Genomic DNA, 13,784 nt, shown 5'->3' on the forward strand with positions numbered 1-13,784 from the left:
GATTGTTAGCTATTGAGTCTTAAGTAAAATGCACATCTTGAGGTTCTTCAGATGCCAACTTGCAGGCTTCTCATGCCTTATGTGATTTAACAATTTTATAATCAGAAACAAATTTATGAATTATTTATATTATTTAGCTGTTTTACCAGTAAAATGAGAAATATGTTAAGGCAATATTGAAATCTTCAGTACATTTCTGTCTTTTATAAGTAGGATTTTTAAAAATCACGGTGATCCATATTATAACACAGAAGAAAAAAATCTATAGAATACCATTAATTCAATATAGTTTAGCTTGCAAATTTTTCTTTCTTTCTTTCTTTTCTTTTCTTTTTTTTTTTTTTTTTAATTTGAGTCACAGGTACCTCAATGAGAACATAGAGGGAAAGCAAAGCATTGAAGACACAAATACACAGTTCAACTTAGTATCTCAAAGTTCTTTTCAAGTATTATATTGTTTTAATGGAATCTTGGAGCAGGCGTCTTAACCCATTGAAATGTCGCTTAAAGCACAGGTTCTTCTGTCAATAGCCGAAGCTCTGTGGATGAAATGATAACAAAAGAGTGTCGTAATGCATTTTAAAAGTGTGAGAAATCAGTTTGTCTAGACTAAGAGTGTGCCTACAGGGACAAGGAATTTTAGAGCTTCTGTGCCCTTTAGGTGTCAAGTATGTGAGAGATGCCAAGCCTTTTTTATTCTCTATCTTTGGCAGCAGCTCAACTCAGCTGCAGTACCTTACATGTCTACTGCAGACAAAAACAGGGATTCTATGTTAGCACAAGTTGGGCTTCAAAATTCACAAACCCATTGTCTTGGGAACTATTTGTTCAAATGACAACTTCAAATTGGGGGATGATATCAATATATAATTGCCATATTTCAAGAAGGCTCGGAAGCATTGTAGTTATAAGTTTAAAATATAATGAGCTTAGCCACATTTTGTAGCCACTTATTTTAAAGTTTTTCCATCCTAGAAATTACTTTTTTTCTACTTTATTGATAGTACAAATCAAGACATGCAGTTACAGATTTTTAAAAACTTTACTGGGTTTTAAATTATTTTGTCATATACACATCACCATATAGAAGTATATAAAGAAAATATAAGTCTTTTGCCTACAATTTCATCTTTCTGAGATATCTGATGTTAAGAGTTTGATGTATTTCCTTTCATATAAGCCTTAATTTAAAACAAAAACGTAAAAAAAACATAGCTACAGTTTTGATGAACTCAGTTCAGAATGGAGGGGATACTGTGGAATTTGGAAAAGATGTCCTACCCCATAATTCTGTAACATTCCTAATGTTTGTTTTACCCTTCTTCAAATATCACAAATAAGATATATCTATCTAAACATATATAATGTTGAATATTAAATTAATAAGGTAGATTATAAGTACTGTAGTGAATTCTAAGGGGTAAATATTGAGGATTTCATAGGCAGTGAATCACTTTAAGCTGAGTAGAGAAATATGCTTTAGAAAGTCATTAATAATATTTGAAATTTCTTTGGATTTATTTGAACCCGACAATTAAAAATTGCCCATTAAAACTTATAACACTTACATAATACTTGTTTTATTCTTATTTTATCCTAGGTGTAAGAAACTTTAAAAAATAAATGTAGATGCACAAAAGAAGTGCATATTTGTGTAAATATGTATAAGAATCATTTTAATAGTTTCTCTAAACAGATAAGCTGTGACAAAGTAGGCACACCTAATTATTGGTGCAAGTGGAAAGATACTGTATTAAGCAGAGGATTGGTTGCCAACTAAAATAACTTTAGAATTGTTTTTTAATCTTGTAGGTAGAGAGACTAATAGAGTCAGAAATATTCTTAGTGTTTTCCCAGTACATAATGCAGCACTAAGTGTATATGCAAATTCTTTGGTTTATGGCATTGATAGACTGTAACACAAATAAGAATTAGCCTTAATTAGGAGATATCTTATAATGAAATAAAAATTCACAAAATGGGTAAAATTTTCTAGTTGTCACGTTTTATATAATCATTTTCATGTTTACTATGTGTTGTTTAAACCAGTTTTCAAAGTTCAGTTAGTGAACTATAACTATTAATGTTTCATTTATAAGAATTATATGACCCTAATATGATTATGTTGACCATTACTAAATTTAGAGACTTGACACACCCAATTACTTGCTTCTTTGTGTCCTGACTGCCCTTATAATTTAATAAATGTATCTAATCTGGGGTATCAAAATTCTGTGTATTCACCAGTTGAACATTTGTTAAGGTATAGAGTTATGAAAAAAAGTCAAGAAAGTTGCCTTTGTTTTCTCCTCACATTTTTACAAAAATTGTTCAACTTCTTTGGCTTATCATTGCAGAATAGATTTGATGTGGATCTCTTCAGTAGATTTCACCAACGGGAAATAAATTAAAGTGCTAATTATAGTTAATTGATTTCAATTGTTTGCAAAGAGTTTCAGGCCTCCTCTGAAGAGAATGCCTGTTTGAAGCAGTTTCACACAGAAACCACTGATAATACATTTTTCCCTACTTAGTTAAGTTAATGCTTTTTTAATATCACCTTACATTCTTTCTCCACTGACTAGTTGACACCTGCTCCCGAAATAAGAGCTAATTGACTGTTGACTCTTCTACCACAAACTCTTCAGAAATTACCAGTGCTTTATTGAACCAAAGTTTGGTCCTGAACCCTTTCCACTAACCTCTAACCTTTTTCCCCCCTCCCAACATACCATTTTCAGATACCAAAATAGCACTTTATATGGTAAAAATAACAAGATAGCGAGGTGAATATATTTAAAGAAATGGCTTATAACATCTGGAAGACAAAACTCTTTTCAAAGTGGCATTCTTTGGAAAAAACTGGCTGATGCATATTTAGAATAAAATTTCTGAGTCAAGCCAGAAAGCTAAAAACCCATTTTAAAACAAATCTGAATAAAGTTGCGTGAATATAGGGAGCAGCAATAGTACATGAGTATGTGGACTCTTTGGAACATGTTTCTTTGCTTGTTTTTCTGTAGGATATCACAACTTTAACTGGTGTTCCAGAAGAGCATATCAAAACTAGAAGAGTTAGGATCTTTGTTCCTGCTCGTAATAACATGCAGTCTGGAGTAAACAACACAAAGAAATGGAAGATGGAGTTTGATACCAGAGAACGATGGGAAAATCCTTTGATGGGTTGGGCATCATCGTGAGTACTGTGGTTTAACTTGAATTTGTTTTTAGCTCTTAGAAAAAGGTTTTTCTTTCTAAATAACTGATTTTTAAACATTTTCATATATATCATGCTTTATGACTTTACTTTTGAAAACAGTTTGATTTAGGTATCACTATGCTCAAAGACATTTACATGTATATATACATATCTACACACACACACATAAGTCTAGCTTAGCACAATAAACCACTGAACCAGTCTTTTTCAGAGTGCTTTTTATTGGGTATAAATGGCTGATCTTGTGAGCACTTTTAGCATGGTCCCCAAGCTATGTATACTTTTTACCTGTTGCTAAATTAAAATTTTTAAAATATTTATAAATTAAAAAAAGTTTTGTTTTGTTTGTAGGGGGGAGAATGAGATGAGTTTAGAAATTAGCTACTTTGAGAAAAAATAGTAAGTTCCTGAGATCTTGTGTTTAGTAAATTACTTTTTACAGTGCATTGGAATAAAGTGGTCATAATTCTTACATCACCAATGAAGTCAGTGACCTAAATCTCTGTGTTGGATATGGCCCAAATGTTATAGCCCAAATGTTAAACAGCAGGACTACCTGTAGTTAAAGGAAAGAAGCTGCATTAGAGAAAACATTAGCCAGATAGGCTAGAAAATTGTCATTTTTCAAACTTCTAGAATATTTTTCATGTCCAGACTCCAGTTTAAGATAGTTACTGGTTTAAATTATTTCTCATTTTAGAAAATATGATATTTAACATTTTTTTCCTGTCAATGTACCTGGGAGAATTTTTATTTAAAAAACATCTGCCACATTGCTATTTAAATAGAATTATATTTTATTAACCAAAAAATATTTAGGCACAGTTTTTTAGATGTTTTGGTATCCTTTAGATTTTGTTTCATGCAATGTATAGAGTATTTTTGTAAATCATGTGCTTGAAGAGACTAAATTTATAAGGAAAAACACATTATGATTCCTCTTTTTCAAAACACATGAAATTTTAACATGTTCATCTATATTCCAGATTTACTGTAGTGATACGTTTCCAGCCAACATTCAATAATAAATCTTTTTTGGAGTATTTTTGTCTTATATTCTCCAAATTGTTTCTGGGTAAAAACACTTTATATAAGAATGTAAGTTTAAGGGGGTTGTTTAAATAAATGTTGCACTTTACTGTGCTTGCACAAAGTTTCGTGCAGTCATTTTTATAGCATTATTTAGTCTAGAAATAGGACAGTTTAATTTTGAAATACTTAGTGATTATTTTATACCTTGCTGCTGTAAGAGCAAAACTGTAACCTACTATTGTGCATGAATACAAAAATACTGTTTTTATGACATGTTGGATGAAAATGAGATATACTGTATGTTGGGGGAAGAAGAGTTCCTTTCAAAATGTTTTTTTCCAAACTAAAAGTATTTTTGAAACAATAGAGCCTGTCTACAATTGGCAGGCATTGCTTTGAATTTTGAGTATCAAAAGTCATGGTTGGATGGGCAGGGCCCTCAGAGGAGCTCCACTCGGCTTCCTCCCAGGATTTCTGGGATCAACCAGGTGGGCGGGACCCGGAGGCGGCAGCTTGCCCTCCCAACCCACCAGTGGCACATGGGTGGGACCCACGGTTGGCACCCTGCCTCTCACTGTTCCCACTACATCCCCAAGGATGACCCAGATCTGTTGGACACAGGCCCCCAAGCTCATCCTGCCCCCATCGCCAGTGAGCGAGAGTGATGTCAGGTCAGGGCTGAGGATGCCCCAGTGTGTGCTGTAAGACCAAGAAGCAGCACCTCCAGAAGAGTAAGAACCCCGAGGTTTTGGTTCAAAGGTACATGCAGAAGGTGAAGAACCCACCTCATGTGGACTGCACCATCTGTATTGAGTAGTTGGTTACAGCTTTGGGCTACAAGGCGTTCTTTGCCACAGGGGCATGTAACCAGAGTTCATGGGCCACTGCCACCATGTGTACCAGCTTCTGTGTCTTGTGGCCAAGTACTCCAGTGGCAACAAGGATGGCAGCCTATAGTGTCCCACTTGCAAGGCCATCTACAGGGAGAAGACGGGAACCCAGCTGCCTAGGAAGATAGAGTTCCACCACACCCCCAACTCACTGCGTGGCTTTGCTGACACCCTGTTCTAGTTTGCTAATGCCGCTAGAATGCTAAATACCAGAGATGGATTGGCTTTTATAAAAGGGGGTTTATTTGGTTACACATTTACAGTCTTAAGGCCATAAAGTGTCCAAGATAACACATCAGCAATCGGGTACCTTCATGGAGGATGGCCAATGGTGTCCAGAAAATCTCTGTTAGTAGGGAAGGCATGTGGCTGGCATCTGCTCCAGGTTCTGATTTCACAATGGCTTTCTCCCAGGAGGTTCCTCTCTAGGCTGCAGTTCCTCAAAAATGTCACTCTTAGTTGCACTTGGGTTATTTGTCCTCTCTTAGCTTCTCCAGAGCAAGAGTCTGCTTTCAACAGCCGTCTTCAAACTGTCTCTCATCTGCAGCTCTTGTGCTTTCTTCAAGTGTCTCTCTTTGCTGTAGCAAGCTCGCTCCTTCTGTATGATCTTATATAGTGCTCCAGTGATTTAATTCAGACCCACCCTGAATGGGTGGGCCAACACCTCCATGGAAATTATCCAATCAGAGTCATCACCCACAATTGAAGGGGGCACATCTCCATGGAAACACTCAAAGAATTACACTCTAATTAACACTGATAGGTCTGTCCACAAAGATTACATCAAAGATAATGGCTTTTGGCGGGACATCATACATTCAAACTGGCACACACCCCAACCATCTGCATGGTCTATGACATGTTCACAGGTGTCCAGTCCTGAGCACCAAACCCTGGCAAAAAGTACACGGCAAGAGGCTTCCCACGGCTGCTGCCTGCCCAACAAGAAGCACCGGAAGGTACATAGGTTGCTCATCACCTCCAGGGAGTGTCAACTCATCTTCACCATTTGTACTTCCAATACAACGGGCAAGTCAGACACTGTGGTATAGAAGGAGATTCACCACAAGACCGAATTTGGATCTAACCTCACAGGTCACGGCTACCCAGAAGCTAGCTAGCTAAACAATGTGCTGGCTGAGCTCACAGCCCAGGGCATGTCTCACGCTCTGGGCCAAAGCCTGAGGCCCGAAGCTGCCCACTTTCTCTCCTGCTTTATCCCTGGCCTGGCACATGCCTTCCTCCCCCAGGGCGGAAGGCGAGAATGAGAGTATCCTGGTGGCCCAGGCTTAGGGCTGGTTAAGTGTCTGTGAAACGATCCAGAGGCATTCAGATATTTGGTTGGTGGCAGTTGGGATGTTGGGAGGATGTCAGGCCAGTCAATCCATAGCTTCTTGAGAGGGATGTATAAAAAGTACCAGAAACCATAGCAATCTCCTAAGAAGACGACAGAGTTCCACCCTGTCACACACAAACACTCGTGTCTTGTTGAACACATGTATGCACACACTTGTGCCTCTACTTATCCCCAAACTCGGTGAGGGGGAGACAGAGAAAGACCCCATGAAACCCCATGTGGATTCCCATCTGTATCTCTGTCACATCTGTACAGGCTTTGCAAACAGAATTCAGAGCATGCCTTCTGAGGATGTTGGGGACCCTAGGGAAAGAGGGACTTGGGAAGCTCAGTCTGTCTCCATGCCTCAGCCACCCTTGCAGCATCACCCATTTCTGCCACCCAGTGGTGGGCAACTGTGTTTCCATGGGGTGGAAGCCCCAGATTGCTGAGCAGTTTCGCAAAGGGGTAGGCCAGAGAGGAAGGCCTAGAGGTATCTTACTTTGTGCTTGTGTCTCTTCATCTTTCTAGGACTGTAACCTACTTCTTCTCCCCTCTCATCCCTGGGCTGTATGACTCTGCCATATAAAGGCACTGTTCTTTCTCCCTCCCCAACCTTCTTCTTCACCAAATCACTCCCAACTTTGAAATCCAAAGGTTGGAGCTTCTGGCTTCTGGAGCAAGATAATAAGGCTTACTGAAGAAGAGGTGAAGAAGCTTAGGCCAGTGGGTTTAAATAGCAGAGCAGACAGGAAAGAGTCAATTTCCCTTTCCTTGGGAGTGGGCAGTGGTCCACCTCTGTTGATTGGCTGCCGCTGTGAAAGTTAACCAAGATTTAAAGGGATAGCCATGATTTCTCTTTTGAAAAAGCTACCAGTCCCACTATGGGTGAAGAAATAAATGGTCTTTCTCCTCCTCCTCCTCCTCCTCCTCCTCTTCCTCCTCCTCCTCCTCCTCTTCCTCCTCCTCCTCCTCCTCCTCAAAAAAGTCAGCTTATTATTTCTCTTTGTCCTGATGTTAAGAAAAAACCACTAACATGAAAAAATACAGTAAGAAAAAAATGTACTGATTTTAAATTTTATTTGATTAGATAGAATAGGGACTCAACCATATTTGTTGATAATAGAATCAGGGCTATATTTTATTTTTTCCTCTTTAACAATTTAATGACAAAATATAGTATATGATATTACTTATTACTTAGACATTGAATTCTTTTTGCAAAATATTTTAAAGCATTTTAGAAAATTGCTTTTATAAAATTGTTGAAATATTGAGCTGAAGGTCCCTTGTTATCAAAGGAATGCTAATATTTTAATGTATGATTTTTATTACTGGTACAAGAAATGATTTGGGGATAGGCTAAAAGAGAAATTACTTTGTCCGTACTATACCTGGCTATATGTATCTATCCAAAGCCACTATGTTTCCAAATGTAGGGATCTAGGACTTAACAATATTCATTTATTCTAATAGGTTTACAATTATCTGGTATTAGAATCTACCATATGAATGGATTGGCTTGGAGGCTTTAACAGGCACCTAATTCTGAATTCCAGAGTTTTGGAGTATACAACATAAAGAAACATGACAAACCTACAGACCTAATCTTTTCAACCTTTGGATATTTTTTTTACAGACTTTCTATGAATACATAAAGACACTTAAGATATTCCCTTCAGCAGTAGTAGCAGGGCTATTATAAAAGGTAATTTTACAAAGTTATTGCAGTCATGTGACAATGTTTTCCCACACACTTTTCAGGATGAGGTGTTATCGTTGTGAAAGTGGACTTCATTACTGTGAACAGTTTTTGTTTTTTAAAATATATAGAATAAATTTCATTGTTAACTACTGTGTATCTACAGTAATTTTTTTTATTTTGAAAGGCCCCTTCTATTCACATCTGGGTAGGATTTTAAGATAAATCAATTAAAATTGATTTTTAATATGCACACCAAAACTTTTATATCTAAATGAGTTTTTTCATCAGAGATCTTTGTTGTTTCGATATTAATAACTTATTTTTAAAATACTGTATTTACGTTTCTTATGCTTTAGATTACCTGTATATTTAAATGTTAGAACTCAGAGTTAGAAGGTTTATCTTTGTGTAAATATGAAAAATATCTTAAGATGCAAAATCAACCCTCATATTTAACCCAAGATTATTACTGCTACCCTTTGACCAATTTTCAGTGAATAGTGGGAGATGACTCATCATGTATGTTATACCTAGTTGCCTAAGATTACTTTTGCTTACGAATTTAGTGTATTTCTTGACAGTCTTTTATCTGTTATATTGGTCAGTTTTTACATTTGATTTTATTTCTATAAGCAGGACTTTAATTTGATAAAACCCAAATATGAAATATATATGTTTTCTCTTAGTTATGTAAATTTACACTAAGCATGGAAACTCATTGGATTCAATAACTTCTGGGTTAAGTTATTGAATTTTCTGTATTCATTTTCTATAAATATAATTTGCATGTTTAAATTTTTAAATAAATTTTTTCATTAGAGATTTATGTATCTGTAATGTAGCTTCTAGAAACAAGGATGTGTTCTATGACATGGCTTAGAATGTCAACTAATTTAAGGAGACGTGCACACTAATTCAGATGTTGCTAATTCTCTCATCACCAATCTACATAATATACTTAATTTTCAGCCTTAATAAGTCATAAAGTGGGTATCATACATGGGCTTGCAGATTGTCCTACTACTTATAAGTAGCAAGTTCTACCAATGAAACTGTTCTCTATACTTTCTTTCCTCCTTACGCTCACTGTTCCAACACATTGCAAAGGTTTTTTTTATCTGCCTTAATCCAGTGGGCTCAATTTTTAAAAATTCTTTTAAATATTCTGTCTACTTTCTTTATTTCCTTTATTGCACAGATAAATTAACATGTTTCACAGGTTTAAACAATATACATACATATAGAATAAACCATGAAAGTTACCAATCACCCCTCTTCCCCTCCCCTCACTGCCCTCTTGCCCACATACCCTCACTCTCCATAGAAGTAAAGCCTGACAGGATTGGTGTGTATACTTCCAGACTTTTTTCTGTACATTCATATATATATGACTTTAATGTCCTTGTGTGTATGTGTCAACATAAACTGGATCATATTGTAAATTTTGCCCTATGACTTGATGTTTTCCATTTGTCTTGACTGTCTCTTCATATTGGTATATAGAAATCTACCTCCTCCTTTAGATTACTTCATATGTAAATATGTTTTATCTTGATTCTTGAATGTGGTGTTTGCTCCGTTTGTTCTTACATGTTTTTTGGGAAAATTTGATGGTTTTCTTAGTATGTTTTTTACATTTCTTAGTAAAATTATTCCTAGATATTTTATAGTTTTTATTTCTACTTTGGATGAAGTTTTTGTTTTAATTGAATTTTCTAATTGTTTGTAATATTTAAAGTGGATTTTGTGTATAGCCACATTATTGCGTTGTCTCATTAATTCTTATGGTTTTTCAAGGGTTTCACTTTGTCTAGTTGTAAAATCTGAAAGTAATGGCAGCTTTTTTTCTCTTATTTTCTTATCCTTATAACTCATTTCCCTTTCTTGCTTTATTGCATTAGCTAGAATTTGCAGACAATATTGAGTGTTAGTGGCAATATGCAATATCCTTATTGACTGTTTTCTTCTTTAGTGGAAATGTGCCTCATATTATAAAACTGAGAAATTTCTTTTCAAATTTTGACTGAGGATTTTTTTTTTTAATCAGGAATAGGTCCTGAATCTTATTTAATGCTTTTCCAATATCTAGTGAGATATATTTTCTCCTTTAATCTTTTGGCATTTTGATACTGTAGTAATATATTTCTCATCCTTTCATACTTGGACATGAGTTTATTATTTTTAAGTACACTGATTTGATTTGTTAATGTGTATTTAAAATTTTTGCATTTTATTTTTGTTATTGCCCAACTCTTTGACGTTCCTTACCTCTGTAAAACTTAAAAACAACAAAACCATTCATTAAAATGTTGATTTTATACAAAATGTTTTTCTATATTTTCATTTTATATCTCTCTTTTATTGTATTCTTTCTATCTGCTGAAAGATGACCCTTTAATATTTCTGTGTGGTGCTAAATAACAGCATTTAGGGCTGTTCATAGCAGTTAGTACTAGCTATTTCAACTGGACAAAGAAAGCGAAGCTTTCCCAAGTAGAAACTTGTTCACTTGCTGTTTTCTGCCTTTTAGGGGTATTTTATAAACATTTTCAGTGCCTAAATTTTCAGAACTGTCTTCTTTGCAATCGTAATTCTCTTATCTAAAGTTAGGAGTTCAGTTGATATTTATAATACTAGTTATCTTGTGTTGATACTCATCTGTTTTTGAATAATCCTAAATAGGCTCTGCCCATAAGCAGATAATCATAATTGGCCTTCACAGATGGTAGCCATCTTCAGAAAGGCTGTTTCCTGATATGGAACAAAAGACAATCTTCCAACCAATATTGGACATTATAATAATTTAATAATTATAATAATGATAAAATAATTTTCTGTATTCATTTGTTGATTTAGTGGTATCTAGTACGTACCTTAAAAAGATATCACTGAATAGGGGAAACTGTATATAGGGGGAAGAAAGGGTTTATGGGAACTCTACTTTCTGTGCAATTTTTCTCTAATCTAAAATCACCCTAATTATAATGTTTATTTAAATTACAATAAATGAAAACTGAAAATCTTTATGCTTATCTCGTTAATGAGAGTAGCAATATGAGCTTTGTTCTTGCAGGAGTTAAACTACTGATAGATCACCTTGAATTTTTGGAGGATTGATTTTATGCTTTGTGGGGGTGGGTCTGTTTCAGTTCTGCTCCTAGTCTTAGTCCTTAGTATTTACTCTTAAGGCATGGCCTTTCTCAGGTTTCAGTGGAAAACCTAAGGTGTTTACCAAGTCCTTCTCACTTTGTGGGGCTTAACTTCACAGTCTCCCCTGTAGCTTATATTGTGTGACCATGTGATTGTGAAAACTTCCTGGCTCCCATCCCCATTATACAGTGTATGGACAGATGAATAGAAAAATGAGGACAAGAAGTAAATGAGTAATAAAGAGGGAAGGGGCATATGGGATGTTTGGGTGTTCTTTCTTACTTTAACTTTTATTCTTACTCTTTTTTCACTACCCTATATAGATATCACTTTTTAGTCTTTAGTGTGTTGGAATGGCTAGGGGGAAATACCTGAAGCTGTCAAACTGCAACCTGTGACCTTGATTCTTGAAGACAATTTTATAACTATATAGATTGCATAATGTGACTGTGTGACTGTGAAAACCATGTGGCTCACACTCTTTTTATCCAGTATATGGACAGATAGGTGGAAAAATGGGGACAAAATTAGATGAAGAATAGGGTGGGATAGAGGAGATGGAAATATTTAGTTGTTCTTTTTTGCTTTTATTTTTAATTTGGAGTAAGGAAAATTTGAAAAATTGATTCTGGTTATGAACATACAACTATATGATGGTGCTGTGAATAATTGTACACTGTGATGACTAGGGTGTATGAATATATCTCAATTAAACTATTTTAAAAAGTAAATACAGTGGGGGAGGAGGGAAATGAGATGTTTTCAATATTTTTTATTTTAATTTTCATTTTATTTTTTGGAATAATGAAAATGTTCAGAATTTGATTCTGTTGATGAAAGCACAACTATATGATGATACTGTGAATAACTGATTGTACACTTTGAATGATTGTATGTTATGTGATTATATCTCAGTAATATCGCATTAAAAAAAAGAAAGAATAAAGGCTACTGGGTTACAGTTCAACAGTTTCAGGTATTTCCTTCTAGCTATTCCAATACACTAAAAACTAAAAAGGGATATCTATAAAATGCATAAGAATAACCTCCAGAAAGACTTCTCAACTCTATTTGAGATCTCTCAGCCCCTGAAACTTTATTTTGTTTCATTTCTCTTCCCCCTTTTGGTCCAAGAAGGCTTTCTTGATCCCACGATGCCACGGCCAAGCTCATCCCTGCTAGTCATGTCCCATGTTGCCAGGGAGTTACACCCCTGGGAGTCATGTCCCATGTAGTGGGAAGGGAAGTGAGTTTACCTGCAGAGTTGGCTTAGAGAAAGAGGCCACATCTGAGCAACAAGAGAGGTTCTCTGGGGGTGACTCAGGCACCATTTTAAGGAGGCTTAGCTTCTCCTTTGCAGTAACAAACTTCATAAGGGCAAGCCCCAGGATCGGGGGCTTGGCCTTCTAAATTGGTAGCTCCCAGTGCCTGTGACAATATCATTATTTCCCCAGGTAGGGAAATTTAATATTTCCACATTTCCCCCCAGTCCCTCAAGGGGGTTTTGCAAATACATTTTTATTCTCTGCCCAAATTACTCTGGGATGTATTGGGGCTTCACAGTAACCTGTACAAACCAACCCAGATTTCATTCCCTATTCAGTGTTCCATGTAATTATTTTGTTTGAATAAACTGAGCATACAAGTTACATTATATAGTATGTTACAAAAAAATATAGATTTTGCACCTAATAAATATCTCTTCATTTGGTCTCACACAGAAGTTGAAGTTTTAAAAACACCATCAATATCATCCTTTACCCTTTAGTCAGATTCACCTTAGTCCTCACCAAGTCCATTTCGTTCATATCTCTGATTCAAGTCTGATCTCTTTTTTTCAGACTCCTTAACATTTGCTGTTTGGGGTTAAATGCTGACATTCATAGCTGCTGAACTCTGGCTCTGAGTCTCAGATGTCCCACAGATACCCAAATTTCAAGGGACTGCCCAGGTTATACATGAAGTGCTCAGCATCTCAGAATTTAGAAATAACCATTACACCTCAGGAATAGATGTAACTGATGTAATAGCTTAGTCTAGGAATCTTTTTAATAAGCCTTCCCCTGATAACCTATGCTCTCATACTCAATTCTCAGAGTTTGCACATTATAGTTAGTCCATATTAGTAAGGCAGTATAATGTTTTTCTTTTCATTTCTGGTTTATTTCAGTCAACATACTGTCCTCAATGTCCATTCACCGCACAAGTTCACTCCTTGTAGCAGCTCAGTATTCCATTGTATGTATACACCACAGTTTATCATTCTGTTCATCAGTCGACATATCCTTAGGCCACCTCCGTCTACTCCAAATCTTGAATACTGACACCACAAATCCCACTGTGCAAATGTCGATTCATGTCCCTCTTTTCAGTTCTTCCATGTATGTATCCAGTAACCATGTTGCAGGACCATATGGCAACCCCATGCTTAGCTTCCTGTGGAACCACCAT

General features: G+C 35.9%; 1 protein-coding gene across 1 annotated transcript in view; it reads left to right on the forward strand.

Moving 5' to 3' along the window:
- Nucleotides 1-13,784, forward strand: part of NDUFS4 (NADH:ubiquinone oxidoreductase subunit S4) — a 146,236-nt gene that overhangs the window by 106,877 nt on the left and 25,575 nt on the right. The window contains exon 3 of the mRNA XM_037799249.1: nucleotides 3,024-3,196. Coding sequence (XP_037655177.1) covers nucleotides 3,024-3,196 — 173 coding nt within the window. The remainder of the gene's footprint in view (nucleotides 1-3,023; nucleotides 3,197-13,784) is intronic.

This window comes from Choloepus didactylus, chromosome 11 (assembly GCF_015220235.1).
Source record: "Choloepus didactylus isolate mChoDid1 chromosome 11, mChoDid1.pri, whole genome shotgun sequence".
Taxonomy (NCBI): domain Eukaryota; kingdom Metazoa; phylum Chordata; class Mammalia; order Pilosa; family Megalonychidae; genus Choloepus; species Choloepus didactylus.